The sequence below is a fragment of the Lonchura striata genome, chromosome 1 (genome assembly GCF_046129695.1).
Source record: "Lonchura striata isolate bLonStr1 chromosome 1, bLonStr1.mat, whole genome shotgun sequence".
Lineage (NCBI taxonomy): Eukaryota > Metazoa > Chordata > Aves > Passeriformes > Estrildidae > Lonchura > Lonchura striata.
Genome location: NC_134603.1, coordinates 120,373,218 through 120,393,749, shown reverse-complemented (window position 1 = coordinate 120,393,749; position 20,532 = coordinate 120,373,218). Strand labels below are relative to the sequence as shown.

The 20,532-nt window shown below is 35.2% G+C and overlaps 1 protein-coding gene across 1 annotated transcript in view; it reads left to right on the top strand.

The window, feature by feature from the left end:
• The window catches only part of KCNH8 (potassium voltage-gated channel subfamily H member 8), a 175,748-nt gene that overhangs the window by 49,448 nt on the left and 105,768 nt on the right, over positions 1 to 20,532 (top strand). Inside the window, exon 2 of the mRNA XM_021538123.3 lies at positions 6,604 to 6,837. Coding sequence (XP_021393798.1) covers positions 6,604 to 6,837 — 234 coding nt within the window. The remainder of the gene's footprint in view (positions 1 to 6,603; positions 6,838 to 20,532) is intronic.

Sequence of the window (20,532 nt, the reverse complement as noted above, 5' to 3'; positions counted from 1 at the left end):
GTTCATCAAATATAATGTAATAGTCTTTTTACTGAAAAATAAAATTTTGTTGATATCCAAAAAGTTTAAGAATGGGAAAAGAAATATATTGTTGCAACCTTGATTTAGCTGACATATGTAAGTTTGTAATTCCAGGTAAATAAAAAATCAAAAGCAAAGATTTACTTTAATTAATATTGCCTTCTGAGAAAAAGATGTAGCTATTTGCTTCTGCTAATTGAGCTTAATTTTGAAGAATTTGAAAGTCATCTCTACTGAAAGTTTTTCTCCTTTACTATAGTCCACCCTTTACAATTGCACTGATTGTTTATTTGAAAGGTGCTCTGTGATGATAAATGAGCAGCCACAGCAATACTACTATTTCAACAAGTCCTTCTCATTCTTATAATTTAGAGTTTAGGTAGATTCAAATGAGATTGGAAAAGCAGTAGGAACATGCACAAAGATTTCTAATGGAGGAACAAATTATTTTTTTTCCTCGCTAAGATGCCAGAAGCCCATTTCACCATGAGGTTCACTTTCACTGCTTTTGTTTTTCACTTTGTTTCTCTCTGATACAGTCTGTCTTTTTGGTCTGCTTTCTTATAGGAGTAGGTAATTTTACAGGTCATGCAGAAATCTGCAGTCATTATTCCAGTATTGACCTGGTGCACTAATGGCAATGGAAGCTGGGTTGGAGATCGCTAAATACCAAGTCTCTTAAGTGGCTTATGATCTTGTGTTTATCAATAAGACTGGGAAATTATTTAGCAACCAGATGCCCAAAGTGCGCTTAGGTATCTCCATGCTGAACTGCATTGCAGATTAACTCTTGTAGCTATAAATATTGTATACTGTAAAGCATTTTCACTGTCAGACTAAATATTATTTTGTAAATACAAAGTGAAAGGTTTATTTCTTAGCTGCTGAGCTCAGAACTTTTCTACTTATTGTAAATTATTCCTGTCAGCTCAGGTCAAGTCGGAACTCTGGAAGCTCACCCCTTTAGCTGAGTCCATGGGGCTGGGTACTTCAAATACTGATTCATAACTCTACATTTGTAGTTATTATCCAATTTTATGAATCCTTATAATGAAATGAGTAAGCTAATTCAATCAATTATAAAGATTACAGTAAGTTACAGTGGTAGGTCTTTTGTTCATCAATCCATACTTGTACTTTATAATGCAATCGTTTTTCCTCTCACTGTACTACTATAATTTCATTGTAATATTAATTCATTTTCAGAGAAAAGTGGGAGAAAATATCAGTATAATCAGCATTTTTTCTGACTTAGATCTATATAAATCCTCACCTCACATTAGTGACCCAGTCAACTGTACTGAGATTTTTCAAAAGGAATTTTAATGTCTAGAAGTGTATGCATTATAAAAATCATCTTGATCTTGATCAGATTCAAAGAAGATAGCTGGCAAATGATTTTGAGCTCTAATTAAATTCACTTGCATCTAAATGTGCTGACATAAAGCTAAATGTTTTCATGCACTTTAATCATTCAATTAATCAGTAGTCTTAACTGTTAATGTGGTTGTGTTCTCTGTCATGGTAATTTGAGTGAACCTGGAATGAGATTTCCCTTGTTAAGTGGACTGTGTACAATCTGTGGAATCAAATCTAAGTGTAGTACATGCTTTCATCTAGAAGAATTGTGGACTGTTCTACAATATGTAGAGTAACTATGTGAGTCACTTGCTTATTTAATGCAGCTCCTTCGATTACTAAGGATTTTTTCTTTTGTAGGATTTTTTCTTCCTCTTTAATTATTAAATAATTTAACATTTAAATTTAGAATGGTTGTTGGCTTTTCTCAGTTGCAAAAGAAGTCAGGTGTTCTCTTCACGAAAACTTCTGGACTTTGAAAAGAACTGTAAAAAGAACTGGGGAAGCACAATTATGAGATTTATAGCAGACATAGCCACAGTATTAAAGCAAAAATCCTTTTGTAATTTTTTGCTGGATGTGACAGTAGGATTCATGAAGGGAGTGCAGAGTATAAATGTAACACTGTCATTACAAACAGTCAGATAAATTGTGGACATTAATTAGGAGGAAGAGTATTGCATAAAGCATTTTTCTTTATTTCATTTCTAAAACTCTATCATGGGATGTTTGCTGAATAAGATTCTCTGTATCAGATGTCATGAGATCTAAATCTCTGTTGCTCCAGTTATGATTTTTGGGTATCACATCATTGAAGCAGGACAACATGGTCTAAGCCTGTGATTGAAGGTATAGTTGTCATGGTTCTGGTTTGCCTTATTTGATTGTCTCTGGCTTTATGCTGTGTTTCTGGCAGAGATTTCTGAAAACCACATGAGTCTTCCATTGATCAATATCCTGTCCTCTCCAGTATGTTCTATTTCTGAAATGAAGGCAGGCATGCAAGCTCCTAATAGTCTTCCTTCAAACTTTCATGTGAAAAAGTAACTTGATCTTCATGGAAAATGAGCTTAAAGTAAAATAATCACAATTGAAAGAAATCTGCTTTTAAACAGCACTGGCAAGCCAGGGACCTCTTTCGTATTCCTGCATCTCTGCTGATTTGGTGCTAAAGGAAAACCTCATGAATGTTGGATATTTTGTGTTTAGGCTTCTTTTCCCATCTTAGCAGAAGCACTTTTAAATCATCCTTCACACTGCTCTCCCAGGCTTGGACAAACAATCAAGAATTTTTATCCAAAGCTATTATACAAACATCCAATTTGAATTTTTAAAATTTATTTTGCAGAGACTTTAAACACTTATTTTCTGAGCTGAAAACCTAGAATCGAGTGGTTAAAAAAACATCCAGTCTGCCCATTCTCTGGAGTCTCTGTCAGTCTCACTCCCAGCTCAGAGAATTTCACTGCTGGCACCGCGGCCCCTTCCCTGTGGGTGGCTGCAGTGACCTGACAGGTGCCAGCTTGACTCCCCACACGCCCACATCCACACAGCCAGACCAGGTTTCCCTCCCAGATCCACCCCAGCTTTCCCAGAGCAGAGCTCAGCTGACTCTTTCCATAAAGACTTTTATTCATGGCACAGCAGCACAGAAACAGCCCCAGCTGGTGCCTCTGGGGAGGACCCTGAGCAAAGGAAACCCAAGGATTTTATATCCTCACAGTCTCTTCTCACACAAGTCTCTTTCTCCTGAGTCCTCTGCTCCTGCTGTGTCTCCCAGAGTCCATCCACCCAGCTGGCACCACCCTTCTTTACACAAAGGGTTGGCAGCTCATGGTCTCTTGTTTCGAGTTCCCACCTAGAGCTCAATTTGCATCTCATGTGCAGTTGGCAAACTAAGTTACCTGCACCAGATTTATTCCTCAATACTCCAAATCCGTTCTTTCTTACACAGATTTTCAGCAGCTCTACTCTGTTGTTGTAAAGGCTCAGGGTTACATCTTTCTCAATAGGTCAAATATTTTGCTTTGATGTATTTTCTTATCTTAAAATAAAATTAAAAAGAAACATTCACCAGTAATCTAATATTGTCTGCTGATCAACCAACCTGATCAATAAAATAACTTAAAACTCAAGCCAATGTGCTGAAAGTATAATATGGGATTCAACAACTTCTCTATTATTATGGAAGTGTTGCAATCTACACACAAACATATACCAAAATATATACACCAACAGGTTTGTATCACTCATTGCAACTGTCCTATTACAAGTTCAAAAATAAAAAAATGTGTTGTCTTCCAGTCCATAAGTTTCTTATAAATTATTCTCAAGAAAATGTAATTTATTTTTCTTTTTGAAATATTTTATAGCATTTTACATATATGAATAATAGCAAAGGTTATTAAGGATTTGAAGGCATAAAAAATTACAGAACTAAACAAACTTTTAACAAGAATATTTTAAGGTATGGGCTTATTGGGCTTTTATTTAAATTTGCTTTATGTAATAGGTAAATTTTAATTACTTTATAAATGTTACTGAAGAATTGGATGATACATGGAATTACTGGGCATAATGTTTCTTGGTCCTTTTTAGTATGACAAAAAAATTTTCAACAATTTAGATATGTCCCTTAATTTGGGATTATAGGTGCATCTCTCATTATTTTATTTGAAATTCAAGCTCAAGAAGAGCAGCAAATATAATTCTGATTGTATTTTCCTGTTTCTTTGCTGTTGTACTCAAAAAGTTCAGTAAAATTAGGCTTACAAGTCTTATCAGACACGTGGTGATATTAAGAGAAAGATTGGCTGTTATTCTAGCTTGTACTGGATTGGCATTTATAAGTAAACTGGTTTATTCCATGATTGTTAAAGCAACCACAATTATTCTGGGTTCATTTTGGTGTAACTGACAATAGAATTTATCTTCCTTATATTTTTCATAAAACCATGGTATGCTTGGTAAGCTCCAGTGTGTTCCTGTTCATAATGACATTCATTCACAACTGCACATCCTCCCCACCTTTTGTGTACTTTTGGTGTTCCTTATTCTGCTTCATATATCTCACAACAATTAGAATTATAAAGAAAAACAAAATCCCACAGCAGTCTTTGCATCACATAATTGTATTGTAAACAACAAGAATCAGAGAAGTAAATTAATTTACTAGCTACAAATATATTTGGTATGAATGATCTGCTGGTCTTGCACCGTCACACTTTCATTATGCACTGCAAGCATATGATTTTAATTCTTTTGGCAGTGTGGAGATTTAGTTTTGTGTTGACAGGGGGACCAGCATGTTAGTGCATGAATGGTAATGATACTTATTCCCCAGTTAGGCAAATGAAAATGACAGGCTAAGTCAAGCACTGCACTGAACCAGAATGCATTTTAGAAACACATTATTTGGTAAATTGGAAAAGACTCTTTTAACATAACAATCATTTATTGAAAGAATTTAATTAAATTTGTACAAAATGTGGATAACTAAAGGAAAGTCTTGATAGAAAAATTGATCACTTAATAAACCTCCATTGTCTTTAAATACTGAAAGCAGTATAAGACATAGTATTTTATCCCTTGGGTAATTAAAGAGTAACATAGCTGGTTTTTGGGATTTCACAGATGTAGAACTCTGTGACAGTTCAGATTGAAAAACAGACTTATTTTTCCTCTATTTTAGTGTATGGATTCTGTCTCTCCCTTCCCAATCATAGATAATATATCCCTGTATGGGGCAACCTGAGTTTTCCATTAAAATAATTCATTTCTTTCTCTTTAAATTTATGAATATTTATCAAGGGATTACAGGTTAGTTAATAGTATTTCCCCTTAATACCCTTAATACATATACATGAATTCACTTGCACATAAGTCTGAAAGATGAGAGGTGTCTGTCTTGGGACTACACTTCTCCTAAGCTCCTGCTAGCAAGCTGCAAGGTAAACATTTCTTAATGAGCAATGGACAAAAAATAGTTTTTCCTCACTCAATGTGAAATATAGACAGATTCTGCCCATAAAAGGTTTTGGTTTTTTGTTTTGGGTTTTGTTGTTGTTGGTTTTTTGTTTCTGTTTTGTTTTTTTCACTTCAAGACAAGGAAACACAGGCAAAACACCTGTATGAGAAGTTCATATGTTATCTGGAAAGGGTGCCCCTGAAAACTGAAAAATACTCTAAAGGGTCAGAGCTGTTGATATGGGTTGAAGATGAATTTCTGAGGTACAAAGCCTTCAAAAGCATTTCAGAGAGGGATGGGAATGAGCTATTAGGCTGCCAATAGGTTAAATTTTTAGATTTGCCAAACATTTGAAATCAAATTAGGACACTACATTTATTTGATTGATGCCCATGTCAATATGCTACTCTTGAATGTATCATACATTATAGGTGCAACTTAAACAGACTGAAAAAATATAGAGCATTAAGTATAACAGAATGGTGAATCTTTGATGTACCTGTTTCATATGGGAGAAGTATGGTGTGGCTCCAAATGACAGGGACTGATTTTGAGTGAAATCTTTTTTCCTCAAAAAAAAAAAAAGGAAAAACAAAGAAAACAAGAAAAACCTAACAAATGGACAATAAATAAAACAAACAAACCAAACAAAAATACCATAAATCAACCCCACCTCCCATAAAGGACAAATAATTCCTTGTAGTTTAGAATGTCCCTAATTACATGTAGCCTGGTGTGTCACTCAACTGTGTTTTTAAGGATTCGCTTGCAAAATTATATAGAATAAATTAGTTTGCTGACATAGGTCAACATTATCTTATTGAGACCATGGAGATTTTTGTGTTTTTATGATATAGCTCTGTCTGTTCAGACTGCAGAGTAGTCTGAGTGACAGCATAACTTTAGAAATTTTTCCAAAATTTAGATATTTTTCACCAGTCTTTGGTCAAGTGGTTGTTCTAGTGTGTTGGTATCCATCACAGAGGCTACTATCAAAAAGTATTCCTTGAGAAGACAATGAGGCAAACTGTACAAAGCCATGAATAACTATTGAATATGATCTGTGGACTAGATCCTTGACTTAATTTCAGAATACTAGTCTGAAATCAGAAGTTAGATCCTGGTTTGCAGGCAGCTGGGACTTTGCTTTTAAGTATCTGTCTGGTTGCATCTGTCTGTGATGCTAAAGAAGTACTGTGTCAAGCAGTGTAGATTTTATACTTTAATTCATATTTTACTTTTGTGTTCTTCTGCAGATAGTAACTTCATCCTTGCAAATGCTCAGGTGGCTAAGGGATTCCCTATCGTTTACTGCTCTGATGGCTTCTGTGAACTTGCTGGATTTGCACGGACTGAAGTCATGCAGAAGAGCTGCAGCTGTAAATTCTTACTTGGTGCTGAAACAAATGAGCAGATGATTCTTCAAATTGAGAAATCGTTGGAGGAAAAGATAGAATTTAAAGGAGAAATCATGTTCTATAAGAAGAATGGTAAGTCTTTCTTTCCTGTTCTGTTAGTCATAAAGAATGAAACAGCATAAATGCACATAATATATACTGATAATTTCTAAGTACTAATTTAGTGTGTCTATCATCAAGTTTAAAATAGTAGATTTGAATAATGACAGTAGGCTACACATTACGACCATGTTTATATTGATGTTATTGATTTTATATAAATATGTTACAAAGCTGAATAGATGAAATTCAGGGTGTTAAACTGCATTGTGAGACTTTTTTGCAGTCAATATGACACTGCTTTTTCTGCTTTTTCTTATACTGAATTTTTTGCCTCTTACTGCTAAAGCTGGAATGAAAATATTCATGTTCACCACAAGAAAAGCTACATAAATTTTTCAATGACATCAGTAAAATGCTCAAATATCTGAATGAGCCAAGTGATTTCTTCTCAACAGCTACTACACATAAACATAATAATAATGTCTTTCAAAAAGTAAAAAAAATATATTCAAGTAGGTATTGTCACATAAAGAAAATTTACAGGCATTAAGCAACTCCATAGACCACAGGAAATTTCAAGTTGCGCCAGCAAAGTTTTCACTCCTATGGTAAGGCATTTATAAGGACATTTTCATAGTCAAGATGCATGAGGCATGGAAGAGAGCAGCCCATGATGCAGACTTCCCATCTTCTTTCATTTAAATCAGGCTCCTTCAGTCTGCCTATTCCATACATTCCTATTGCCACATTCATGTGATCTTCAAACAGGTGACACTGAGATAATGGCAGGATTTTAACCAGGGTAACAGAAGCAGAGTGATCCATGGACTCAATGGATCCATGGGTGTTGAGTATCATTTTCTCTTTTATTATATGGCTAGAGTTTATAGGCATATGTCTAGACCACATCTCTCTCATATGTCTTCTCTTCTTAATTATTTATTAATGAAACATTTTCCTTTCAAATAATATTAATGTAATTATATGCTTTAAGAAGTTATTATCTAAAAGTGATAACTGCATAATGACAACAAAGTGATTTGGAATGTTAGGAGAAGGCAGCTTCAGTTTCACTAACAAAGAAAAGGAAGAATGTTCCTTAGCTGGCTGGTGTTGCTTGCTGCTCCTCATAGTATGAAAGTTTGAATTTAATATGGAAACTCCTGCTAAATGCTTCCTTGCCTTGACTTTTTGGTGAGGTTTAGGAGTATGTGAGTGTGTTTGGTTTTGTTTTTTAGCATACAGAAGAGACTCACACAGTTTCTTGAAATGTTTTAAGGAAGGTTATTCAAATAAAGTAGTTCCAAGTTGTAAAACATGTCTGAATATAGGGGGGAAATTGTTTTAACCTGGAAGGATAAGAGCTGCTTTTTTTCCACTTTTCTATAGTGATAACTGGGTATGATAAGAGGATATTTCAAGGTATTTAAATTAAAGAAGCTAAGACATTCATTTCATTGTCTTTGTCCTGAATGATAAATTGTGATTACATTTTGAAGGGGTGCTTCAAATCTGTAATAGGTATGATTAACACAGGCAGAAAGAGATTGCAGGTCAATTATCAGAGAAGTAACTGAATCACAAATAAATAGATAAAGAGAAATTGTAGAGGCAAAAAGAATTCCCAGTATACATCGTACATGCATCCCTCTGTATAATTTAACTGGAAGCTTCCCCAATACATTTTCTGAATAAGAATAAATTTCTCCGACTGCCCATTATATTTTTCATTTCCATGTGTTTCTGTACTACTGGGAAACAGAAATGAATAGGTATTAAAATAACATGAGAGTTTCTTATATAAAAGCTAAATTTATCCTAAGAAATAATCTTGGTTTTTCAACAGAACTGCAAAGAGCAGGCCCCGAATTTTACAAATCAGCCATTTTAGCTAAATGTCTTTTGGGTTGGGTTTGGGTTTGGGTTTATTTTCAGAGGAAAAATTGAACTTCTGGATCTGTTAAGCTTATTCAACTTTTTTTTTTTCCAGAGAAAGTTTTAAAAATATTTTAAGACATAAGAACTTTGGGAATAATATCCCTGAAAAGATAGTATGGATACATTCCAGTATATCCAATATGGAAAATTGTTGATTTTTTTGGGCTGGTATAATCCCAGGAGCATGGGTCAGTGGGAGACAAGTTATCACAGGGCTATATTTCAGTGTCCTGTTAGGGCCTTAGGGTGTCAGAGGGGAACCCCCGTCTGCCTTTAATCTGCTATTTAGAGCAGCCTTGCTTTGTAGGCCTAGCTACAAGACCAAACGAGCACTTCCAAGCCTCAAGGGTAATTCTGAGCTCACGAAATTCTTCTTGAAATTTTAATAGTTAGTAAAACATTATGATGAAAAATTACTATTAGGGACATGGGTGTATGAATACAATAATTTATTCTCAATTTGTTTTTCTGGATTTGGTCATGCATCTATTCCTCAAGTGTCACAATTTTCAATATTTTAAATTTGATTTAAACTTATTTCAAAGCTGATTCAGTTTTTATCATTAAATTAGACTGTTCATTCTAAACAAGCAGCTTTGATATGAATTTATTACACTTGAATATGGACCTTTTACAGCTATTTAACCATCATTAAAGAATTCACATAGCACCTTTGCTCAGTAATTGTTAATTAAAGGAATGATTGCTATAACTAAAGCAACCCCAGCAGTCCACATGCAATTTCATGGAAATTGCAATCATGCTTTGAGCTGATTCTGCAGCAAGAGTGGTGTGCAAGGAGTTGCATGAGAATCTGAGTAAAGTGGATTTTCTGTTTGTGTTGGATGAACCGCAGTATTTCCTTGTCTTTGTCATTTGGGTGTAGATTTCAAGAGGAGAATGATCTTAAGAAGTTGTGCTCTGACCAATCCTTTTGAGACCACAAGTGGATAAGAACTTTTTTCTATGTGTGTTCTCATTTGGGAATTTTAATGAATTCATAGTACAGGATAAACTGGTTGTAACTCCTCATCCTGAACATTTTCTGCCATACTAGCAACAGAGCAATATTAGAACCATGGCAGCAGATACAGCAGCTTCAGAGAGGGACGTCTTTTGAAAATTCAACTCAAAATATACTTTTCATCATAGTTTTAGTATTTATTTTGGTTCCTCAGAAAGTTTCTTGCTTTTTCTTTGACAGAACTATAGTAGTTTCTTGAAGACAATCAGAAAAGGAGACTATTAAAAGACAAGGAATTTTATGATTTCTGCATTCTTCAGAAAGTTTGAAAATTATATTGCTTAGGAGTTGATTTTTAAACTTTTTTTCTCTTACTATTTCCTCATTTTCTTTAAAACATCTGCAACAAATTAACTTGTCAATTATGATAATAGAAATGCAAATTAACCTTTTGGAATTCAAATGAGTTGTGAAAAAAATGCTCATTCCTAGATCTCTTGTTTAGAACAATCTAAATGCAGTTGGACACTATGCTGAGGAGCTATATTTAAATAAACCCTTCTTTTTCTCCCTGTCAGACCTCTTCTGAAATATGTCAACAGCAAGTACAGGTAGTTAAATGAGGTCTTCACATTCCCTCAAACTGAAGTACAATTAAGCAGCTGTGTGGAATTTTTCCTTTTCTGTTACAGCCTAAGATAATGCTACAATAAGCCCTATAATCAGTGACTTAGTCCAGTCTAAGCTCTCCATCTTCAGTCACTGAGAAGGTCACAGCTTGGGTCCCCTATGACCCCATTAGATCTATTTTCTTTGTCTCAACATTACCTTTGTAGTGTTTGAAAAGAGGTCTGTACTTACACACAGCCCTTTAAAACATGCAATAGCTCCACAGCCCTCTTTCACTGAAAGGAAATTGGCCTCTTTCTGTGTATGTCTAAGCTGTGTGAAAAACAGTGTAATCAGCAGTGGCCACTTGTAATCTATGGACATTTAAGAAACTCCACTGTGTCGAACATCATATGTGTGCATCCCAGAAAAAAGGCTGTTTGCACAAGCCTTTGTGCACAATTAAAAATCCCCACTGTAAGAGGGCTGGAGCAAGTGGGTATTGCTGGGACTATCTTCACAAGGTGCCTTAGGACTTTGTTGGAAGAAGAGTTTGCTTTGTCTGTGACAGTTAACAGGACTCAAGGGACATTTTGTCAGCTTCTATGTGTACAGTGATTTAAGCACTTTCTGGGTTATGTCTTAGGCATGTTCTTGGTCCCTAAAGGTTTGGTAAGTAAATTATAAGGTCAGGAAGATATGATTTCTGCATTTATTTATTTATTTCTTCATTTATTACAAGTCAGTAAGATTAAATCAAAGTATTTTATCCCTTCTCATCACTGCATGAGAATATTTTTGATAAGGCTGTCTCCATATCTGGAAGGTCGGGATTAAGGTATTTCACATAGGCAGAATATGAGTAGAGAAAGGGTGGAAGTCAGACCCTCTTACTGAGCTCCTGGATTCATCAGGCTGTTTGAAGTCTGAGTGTTCTCACATGAACAGCAGTGACAAACATAGGTAAATTAAATAAGGCTCAGGCCATGAGACATCATCCATTGCCTCTGCCATGTTTGTGGCTGAGTAACATGGCTAAAGAATAGCAAAGGCTACACAACATCATTTATATTTAATGCATTTCTTGTGTGAGGAAAACAAAAAAGGTGGTTTTTTTTAGAAAAATAATTCAGTGTTATTTAAAACTGTAGAAGAATTATGAAGAAATTGAAGAGAAATTAATTTCTTTTAAAAGGAAAGAAAATCGGGTTTTCCTCAAGCTTCCCTACAGAAAGTATCTGCCTTCTTTAATAAACTCCTGAAATACACCATGTCTTTTGGATGTTAAGCCCAGCAGTAAGAAAAGAGGCATTTATTGGAATTTTCTGACTGTAAAAAAAAAAATCTGTACAGACACCTCACTTTTTTTTGTGACTACTTTCTACTATTTTTAGTGACAATTCTCTACTTACTAATGTAGAGAAAGCCCCTTGACAAGTTGCTTGACAGAGCAGTTTGTAGCAATGTGGCCTCACTGTTGCTTCACTGCTTCTCTGCCTTGAAAATCTCATCTAAAAATAAGAAAGCTAAAAAGATTTTGTGGTTGGCTTGCTCGCATTTGCTAAATTATAGTACGAATACAAGAGGAGGGAAATAAAAAAAAGCAAGTAAGACCGAAAGATTAATCTGGAGGTAATATCTAATTGCAATTAACTGAGCCATAAAAAAATTTGTAACTTTATAAAAGAATATTTTATATTTTCTTCTTTCTTTTTCTCTTTTCTTTCTCCTTTTCTTTTCTCTTCTCTTTTTTTTCATTTTTTTCTTTTTCTGTTTTCTTATTCTTTTTCATTTCCCCCTTTCATTTAACTCATTAATCATTAAGAAATTTCATTGCTTTTTGGGAAGTCTTCCTTGTTAAAAAGCCTCGTACCTTATATAGACAGAAGACATGTCCTTATTTTCCTCTGTTTCACAGAATAGGGAATTTTTGTCTCCTTTTCTCTCCAAACCCCTCATTTTCTTGGCCCATGGCTTCTGATGAGAGGCAATGTGTATCTCTGAAACGTTTTGATGTTTTAGAGACAGACCCAGCTTCTGCAGCACAAGAGGAAGACAGAGCAGGCTTGTGCTCCTCTGTGGTGCCCTGGCTAAAACTTTACAGAGCCTGGGTGAAGTGGTCAGCAAAAGCCTGAAAGACAGAACAAGGGGATAAATTTCAGTAACAAGAAAAAAAGAAACGCAGCAAAATTCCATGTGCAATGTGATCTAAGCCATCTGAGAACCTTTTCTAGAATCTAACAAGATATCAGAAAGACTCACTGACAGTGCTGATACTTCGTTCTGATACATTCACAGTGATATTGGCTAATAGCTTCTTTCAGCAGCAACATGATGCATTAAAAGCATAATTCACTGGGACAAGACTTGTTCTTCTAGAACCACATTGATATGTAAATAAATCTGTATGAAATTTTCCTGTTCCTTGTTATATTGCTACAACTTGATGCCCTTCACTGCTAACAGATGCAATTAGTGTTTCCACACAGGCTCCCTGGGCTTCCAGCTGCACCTAACATGAATGGCTGTTGGTACTTCTGGATGCTTCTTTTTTTTTTTTTTTTTTTTTTTTTTTTTTTTTTTTAGTTTTTTTTTTTAGTTTTTAAAAGACATTTCATTGTGCTACTTCTTATACCTCCATTTTTAGTAAGGGATAATGGTATTAATTTGGCGGTAGGATGTTCGTAAGACATTTGACTAGTCATGTTTTTCTTTGAATTTTTCTCACAATCTTATGACCATACTGAGTCTGCTGTCTTTTATTTTTTTATGAGATTTAAATCAAGCTTTGACCAGAAGCTGACTTGGGTGCCTGTGCTTCACCGTGAGTTAGGCTGCTCTTGGACAAAGAAAGTTCGAGGTGTCATTTCTCAAGATGGCCATATGCCTCTCTTCTGCTGCCATTTCCTTATTTTGTCCCTGATCCCTAAATCCACCTTCTGGATTATGATGCAGACTATTTGCCACCTCCTGGGCTGACCACCATGATGGCTTCTTGATTTAGCTCCACAGTTTTTTTGGAAGGTGATGGGAGGCTCACCTTAGCACTGCCTGCTGAACCCTCTCACTGATTTGGGCAGGGAATTGCAAAAGCAGCTTGAGTTCATAGAGCAGTTGAATAACTAGAAGGTTAAAACCTGCTGCTTTCCAGCTAGTGAGGTTACTATAATTTGTTTCATTGGCCAGGCTCAGAGACTGTTTACAACAAGTGCTCACATGACTGAAGTGGTGAATTGGGAAGATTAATCCTCTCTACAATGTTACATAATTGTTCAGTGTGTGTTTCGAAACCCTTCTGTACAAAAACCTCAAACCTGATAGGATGGAATTATCTGCTCATATCCATGACTCAGCTCCATCTCAGGTCCCAGCTTTATCTCCCTCTTTCCAGAAAGGTGCCCACAGACTGCATATGAAGTACAGGTTCAAGTTCTTGAATCACAGCCTCAACAGAAAATCTCTAAACTTGCTGAAATGTTCTGAATAATATTAACAGATAGGACAAGGATTACAGACAAGTATTATAAAGCAAAATATTCTCTGATCTAACCCTGTGGGAGAAGCAGTGTAAAATAAATTGATCAGTTTCTAAAATGTAGCCTTTCAATGTAAGTGGATGAGTAACCAGCAGAATCCCCGTTTTCTCCATGTCATGCCTTTAGAAAACCTTATGAATAAGCATGAGGTTGCAGCCAGCATCTCTTCCAGTGCTGGGTGATCTCCCATTGTGCAGACTCCAGACTTCTGTTTCTAGTGGCTGCCACTGCCAGAGACACTAAAGTGAGAATCACAAAAATATTTTGCAGATATTATAGTTTATATAATTATCACTTGTTTTTTAAACCTGAAAAAGTGTTTTTTTTTTTTTTCATAGGTGTAGTGGTCTGTTTGGTGATTGCTGGGTTTTTTGATTGCAGTAAATGTCACATAATCTTTGAAGTCTCTCTTTTCAGATTATAAAATAATGAGCCTAAAAGCAAAAGAATGTAATTTGGAAACATGGCTATATTTAGGTGAATGTGTGCTTTAACTCTTTCAGATGTGAAAATATAAGATGAAGTTTCAGAATAATAAATATGTTTTTATTTTTTATATTTATATTTTATTTTATATTTATATTTTTATATCTATATCTATTTATATATATATATAAATATATATCCAGATATACATAATTTATATGAGAGATCATCCTGTCTTAAAAAAAAAAATTCTTGCCTTCTTTTCAGAAGTGCATCCCTCCGTAGGCTGAGAAAACATATTTACTGCTGTGTTTATATCTACATGTTGACTCTGAAAGTAATCAATGGAAAGAAAATTTGGCTTATTTGGAAATTGCTTGAGTGAAAGCAATGAAGTAAAGATTAAACTGATCAGGAAGGATCAAGCCTGACTATTTCTGAAGCAGTGTGTATAAAGCTATTGAAGAAAATGCATTTTGTTTTGTTTTCTGTTGCTTTTGTTTGGTTGGGTTATTTTTCATTTTAGCCATAGATATTGTATATTTGTTTATATAAGTACATTGTCTCAATTATTATTTTCCCATGAGTTAGTTGACAAATGCTGAATGTCCTGTACTAATATAACTGTGACAAAGTAATTATCATTGGAAGGAGAGGGAAAGTAAGTTGCAGACTGAAAATGTTTATAAGTCTGCCCTGAAGCTTTTTGCACTTAAACAGAATACATCTCACTGACTTAACTTAGTTTTTAGATAATCCTGTGTGTTTTGCTAATTGTCATAACTGCAACCCAGTAAATGTATTGCATCAGGGCAGTACTTATGTCCCTAAATGTCATTTTTTTTCTAATCTGGATGGAGATAGGAAAAGGAAATTTGGGCAGACAAAAAGAAAGTGGTACGCTTAAGGAAATGTATCTCACAAGGCATTAAAAGCATTGCTTAGTTCTCTGCTTTTGTTCAAGGAAACTCAGGGTAACTAGAGGATTTTGAAATGGTTTTATTAACTGGGGAAGATAGTGGAGCTATACAAGGAAAGACCAGAAAGCTGAGTAAACAAAGCTGAAATGTAGATGTGCTGGAGCTCATAAATCAAATTGTATAAAACATTCACTGCAGATTGTACTAGCTGTTGCATGCAGAGACTGTCCCATTAAGGCTGGAAAAAACACACACTCAAACTAGGAGCTGCCATAACACTGACAGTCTATGTCCAAAAAGTGACAAACAGAAACTCTGGGGGTGTGAATTAAGCTTCTCTCAGCTTAACATTGGCAGTTAGCAGGAGAGGCAAGGATAGGAGATTGCTGTGTTGAAAGGGGTGTTCTCTTAGGGCATCCTTTCCCTCTTTTCATGGCAGCAGTGGAAGAGAAAGTTGGACATGCAGGGCAATGTGAGACATATGGCACACGAGGCACTGGATTACCTGGGAGCAGAAGGGACAGAGCATAAGTTGAAGCTAGGCACAGAAAAGGCTGGGGAGATATGGAGGGATGGATTTGTGTATCTCTGATGAGATATAATAGATTTGAACAAGTGCACATGGTACTCCATAGGGTATATTATCTGATTGGGGAGCTATTTTTAAATCAACTCCACAGGATTATTAATTCCATACTTATTCATACTGAAATAGAATTTTTGCTTCATTATTACAGAATCTTACTATCATCTTTCATTTACCAAATTCTTGGGACACAACTGTATTCTGCTTTGAGAAATAAATTTTCTAATGAATCCATTTTGGATGCATTAATAAATTAAAAATATATTTTGGAATAGATCTACATTGACTGTTCAAACTTGTAAGGAGACTTATTTCCAGGATACAAGTGTGATCTTGTGATCACACAGAAGTAGGGGAAACAAGTTCTTGAGTCTTCCTTACCACTCATATGAAAATATGTTCCCATATAAGTCAGTTTCATCATTGCCCAGATGAGTTCTTAATTTTGCAATTTTTTCTGATCAAAGACTGTCATTAGGTGTATCAGATAAGGTAGCATCTGCAATAGCAGAATTTAAGAAAAAATAAATAAATAAATTTTGTTAACTTATAAATTTGATTTTTGCAGAGATAATGGAGAAGAATGAGGTGATCATTTTTGCTTAAAGCAGCAGAACTTTGCATTAGCTGTATTAATTAATCATAGTTAAGGTTATGATATTTACAAAATAGAAAGTACTTGAATGTATAGCTATAGTTTTTGCAGCTCATTTCCTTTCCTGTTCAGTCCATTTGCAATTTTTTAAGCATTGTTTTCTTTGCACTTTGCTCTCCTCAACAAAATGTTGACATCTTGTCAAAAACACTTAACTTTCAAAATTATATTTTATCAGTGAGGCTGGGAATTTTTGGGTAAGCTGATAAAAGAGAGAGTTTGGTTACCTTAGACAAAGTCTTTGGCATTCTAGTCTGCCAGTCTTGAAGTGCACACTTTCTGTGATGGAAAAGTGGAAATGATCAGGCTCAAATATCTCTGGTGTTATGATGCAGGTTTATTTTGCTAATAATTAGTAACCACCAATGAGACACCATTGTAATGCTGAGGATTTAGCATCAATCTTGTTGACAACTTATTACAGCTATCTACATGAAAATATCTTTATCTTTGTCTTCTACATAAATCCCTGGAAATAGGTTGATATGTTTTAATAATTTTCTTTAAGGCTTGATTTGCATCTCCCTACAAAAGCATTTAGTTTACTAAATCACCTACTTAAACAAGAAGAAATATTACAGATTTATGATGGCTTGTGAAGCCTAATTCTACCCTCTTATGCATATATATAATTATTCCTTGAAGAGCTATTGTTTTGTGCCACAAGAATTTTACATCTAGTATGCAAACCATTTTAACTTTCTTTCTTCAGATATTTGGGCTCAGTCTAGGAACCATTGCATTTAGTTAATTTGATGTATTATGTGCAGAGTCAGAGCTTCTCAAAAGAGCATAATCCCTCTTCCTTGTGCCACAGAGAAATGGAGATAAATCACAGAAAATTGTGTGTTTCTTATTTCTTACCCTGAGTGATGGAAGGGACTGCATAAAATATCTCAGTGTCCCTCTGGAGAGCAGTGGGGCAAGAACATCCTGAGGAACTGAGGGTCTAGAAGTGGATATAATCACACCAGTAAAAAGAAGCCTTAAGCTTTTCTTCCTGGACAAAACTACTCCCAGACTGTCAAGAGCAAAAGCAGAAGAAAGCCACAGCTTGGGATGAGTAGCATTCACTCCAAGTATTTCTTAGATATTTGTATCATTAAAAAAATATGAGGTAAAATTTTAACAAGATGGGTGTAGAGTTTATTTATTTTGTTAAAGAATTACATAAACTTTGCAACCATCATCCCACATCATATCTCTATTATTAAACCTATGCAATACCCAAATATCCACCAAAGATATTTCTGTTCCAAGTATTTCATTGGGCTCTGTCTGGGGTGGATCAGATCACCTATTATCATATGGTGAGTGCACACAGCTCATCAACAGAGCTAATGGTCTCAGTTTGTCCCATGGTTCAAGCAGGCTTTATTTTCTAGTGAAAAGAGTGTTTGATTTTGAAGGCTACTAGCATCCTAATGACAGGGTTTTGTATAAAATCTCCCTTTTAAATGCCTTGGTCTGTTGACCCTTGTTTTGATTTCAGTCTGAGGACAGACTTCTAGCTGTCAAAACAAGGAAAGGTAAAAAGGGTGGTTGAGAGAGTGACCATAAAGCACTCTCTTTTTTTATATATATATAAAAGGTGGACTATGACCAAATTGCCTTGTGATAAGATTATGCTTCATTTGGTTTCTTTTCTCCTTCCCTATGATGTGCTTATATAAGCCTTGAGGATATTAAAATATATTTTGACCCTTCATAATGCAAGATAAAGATTAGACTCTTTCTCCAAGAGTGGTGGCTTGAAGCAATAAAAATAGTCTGTATATAAATAAACCTAAAAAGAAATTTCTTTGATACGCGACTCTTGAAAATACAGAAAACCTTTGTATGCAACATCTGAAGCAGGGAAGGAATTTCTGTCTCACAGACAAATGGATTCAAAAGAACTGTAACAAAATAGGGCAGTACTTTTTTTGATGAGGAGAAAGTTCTGCTTTTGGTTTATAGAATTATGTGATTCTGGCTTTTAGTAAAACTATGTAACAGATTTCATTGCAGTTTATTTTTCTGAGGATGCTCCTCAATAGTGAAAGAGAGAGAGCTCTTCTCTTCCTGACAGAATGGAATCTTATATTGGCCTAGTCCTGACCTAAAACAAATCATCTCACCCAGTCTAAAAACTTCATATTCATTTGCTCCTTTCAGAGAAAAGGCAGGAAAACCAAATAAAATTAAAACACAGAGAAAACACCACCAAACCAACCAGTTCTGATTTAGAACTTCTAAAGATTCAGTGTATAAATACAGCCAGAACTGACAGCCCACCACACGGGGTGTTAGCCTGGAACTCTTCACGAGAGAAGTTGCCTGTGCATGTATTGGATGTGTGTTTTCTTTAGAGGCACACACCATATTTTACACATATTTGCTTTGCTTAGTCAAAATATTTTCAGATATATTTACAGAGAAGGAGAATAAGAAAAGAAAACAAAAGAAAATATGATTGAGAGAAACTAAATGATGACAGGGTGTGGAACAATTTCAGTAACAAACCTCTAAAGAATTCAAATGCATTTTGATTAATCAAAAGAGCCAATGCATTAAATAATTAAATATTAAATTGATTTTTCTCTAATGATTAAACATGTTGTAATAGCTCCCTTAAACCTACAAATTACCATTTCTGACAATATTACTGTAACTGAGTCAGGTTTGTTTGAAATACCTGATGTCTGCAACTTTCTTTCAGGCCTTAATTGCTAATGTGTGTATGTGTGTGTAGAAAAGACATGTAGCAGTTGAAAAGAGTAAGATATTCTTCACTTCTGGAGGAGATAGAAACATCTTCTTAAAAGACCATTGGCCCTCTTGGTGGTGTTTAGAAGAAGGAGTAGAGAGAGATTTCTTGCCCACTGAAACAACTGCTAGAATGCAGCTGGGTAGAAAGTAATTTTACCAGTAGGAGTTTGGACAGTTTAGAAGTTATGATGTATTTAGTAAAGATTTATGTTTCTATTTTTAAGCAGCAAGGTTTCTTAATGCTTCTTCTCCTTGAATGGACCACTTCATATTCGGAGAGTGTGACTCTAAAACATTTCAGTAATGCCACTGAGCAGTTTTTCCCAGAATTTTTAATAGAGTCAAATCTGTACAAAAAAAAAAAAAAAAAAAAAAAAAGAAATGGACAATGGAGAATGGGAGAAAGAACAATAGAAATGCCTGGCTTCTGATTCTGACATGTGTTACCTTCTTTCAAAAGAGAATCTTTTCTTGCTTTTTCTTCAAAATAAGAATATTTAAACCCAATACAAAGACAGTCTGCTTCTTTCCACTGGTTTTTCTGTCCTCTACTTTTCCTTTCTCTTGTTCCAATTTCTCCATGTCCATTCTTTAAATACCTTAAGTGGAAGCGCTGCCAGATTGCTGGACAAGTAATGTTAGTCTCCAAGGTGCCTGTGTGACTCTTGGAAAGTTTGATCGGGGCATAGAGGGCCAGATGAATTTCTTTTGAAGCAAATTTTTTACCTTTAACTGTCATGGTCCTTCAAAAGAAAAGCTGCTCTTTCACCTATCATGCTCATCTACAGTGTTCAAAAGGCAGCCAGGGAACTTCCACTTGAAAACCTAAATTATAAACTTAACTGTGATCTTACTGTGCCCAGTTCTTTTTCAAAACAGGAAACTTCAGAAGACAGCAGAGCAGGAAGTGGCTGGTCTGCTTGCTGTTCCCAAGGAGCCCCCCAAAGCTCAGCTGATCATTTGGCAGTCAGCTGGGGCAGGAGTGGTCCAAGGAACCAGTCCTGGGCTTTTTTATGAATTTAAGTAGATTTTTATTTGTAAATTAATGCTAAGAATAGGATGTTGTGAAGCAGCAGATTGTGGAAGTGTAAAGATACACAAAAATAAATTTTAAACCCTCTAGTAGTACTTTAAGTAATATTTGTGGGCTGATGGTGGATGGAAGTAGTTAGACTTGATACCTAAAACCTGAAAGACACAAAAGTCTGGTACTGGGCTGAGTTACCCCAGAATGGATGGGAGTGAGATCTAGGATGCTTGCATTTAGGCATTAAATATTTTCTTCTTCCAAGTGGACTTGATAGGAAACTTATGAATATTGGAATTGAACAATATATCCT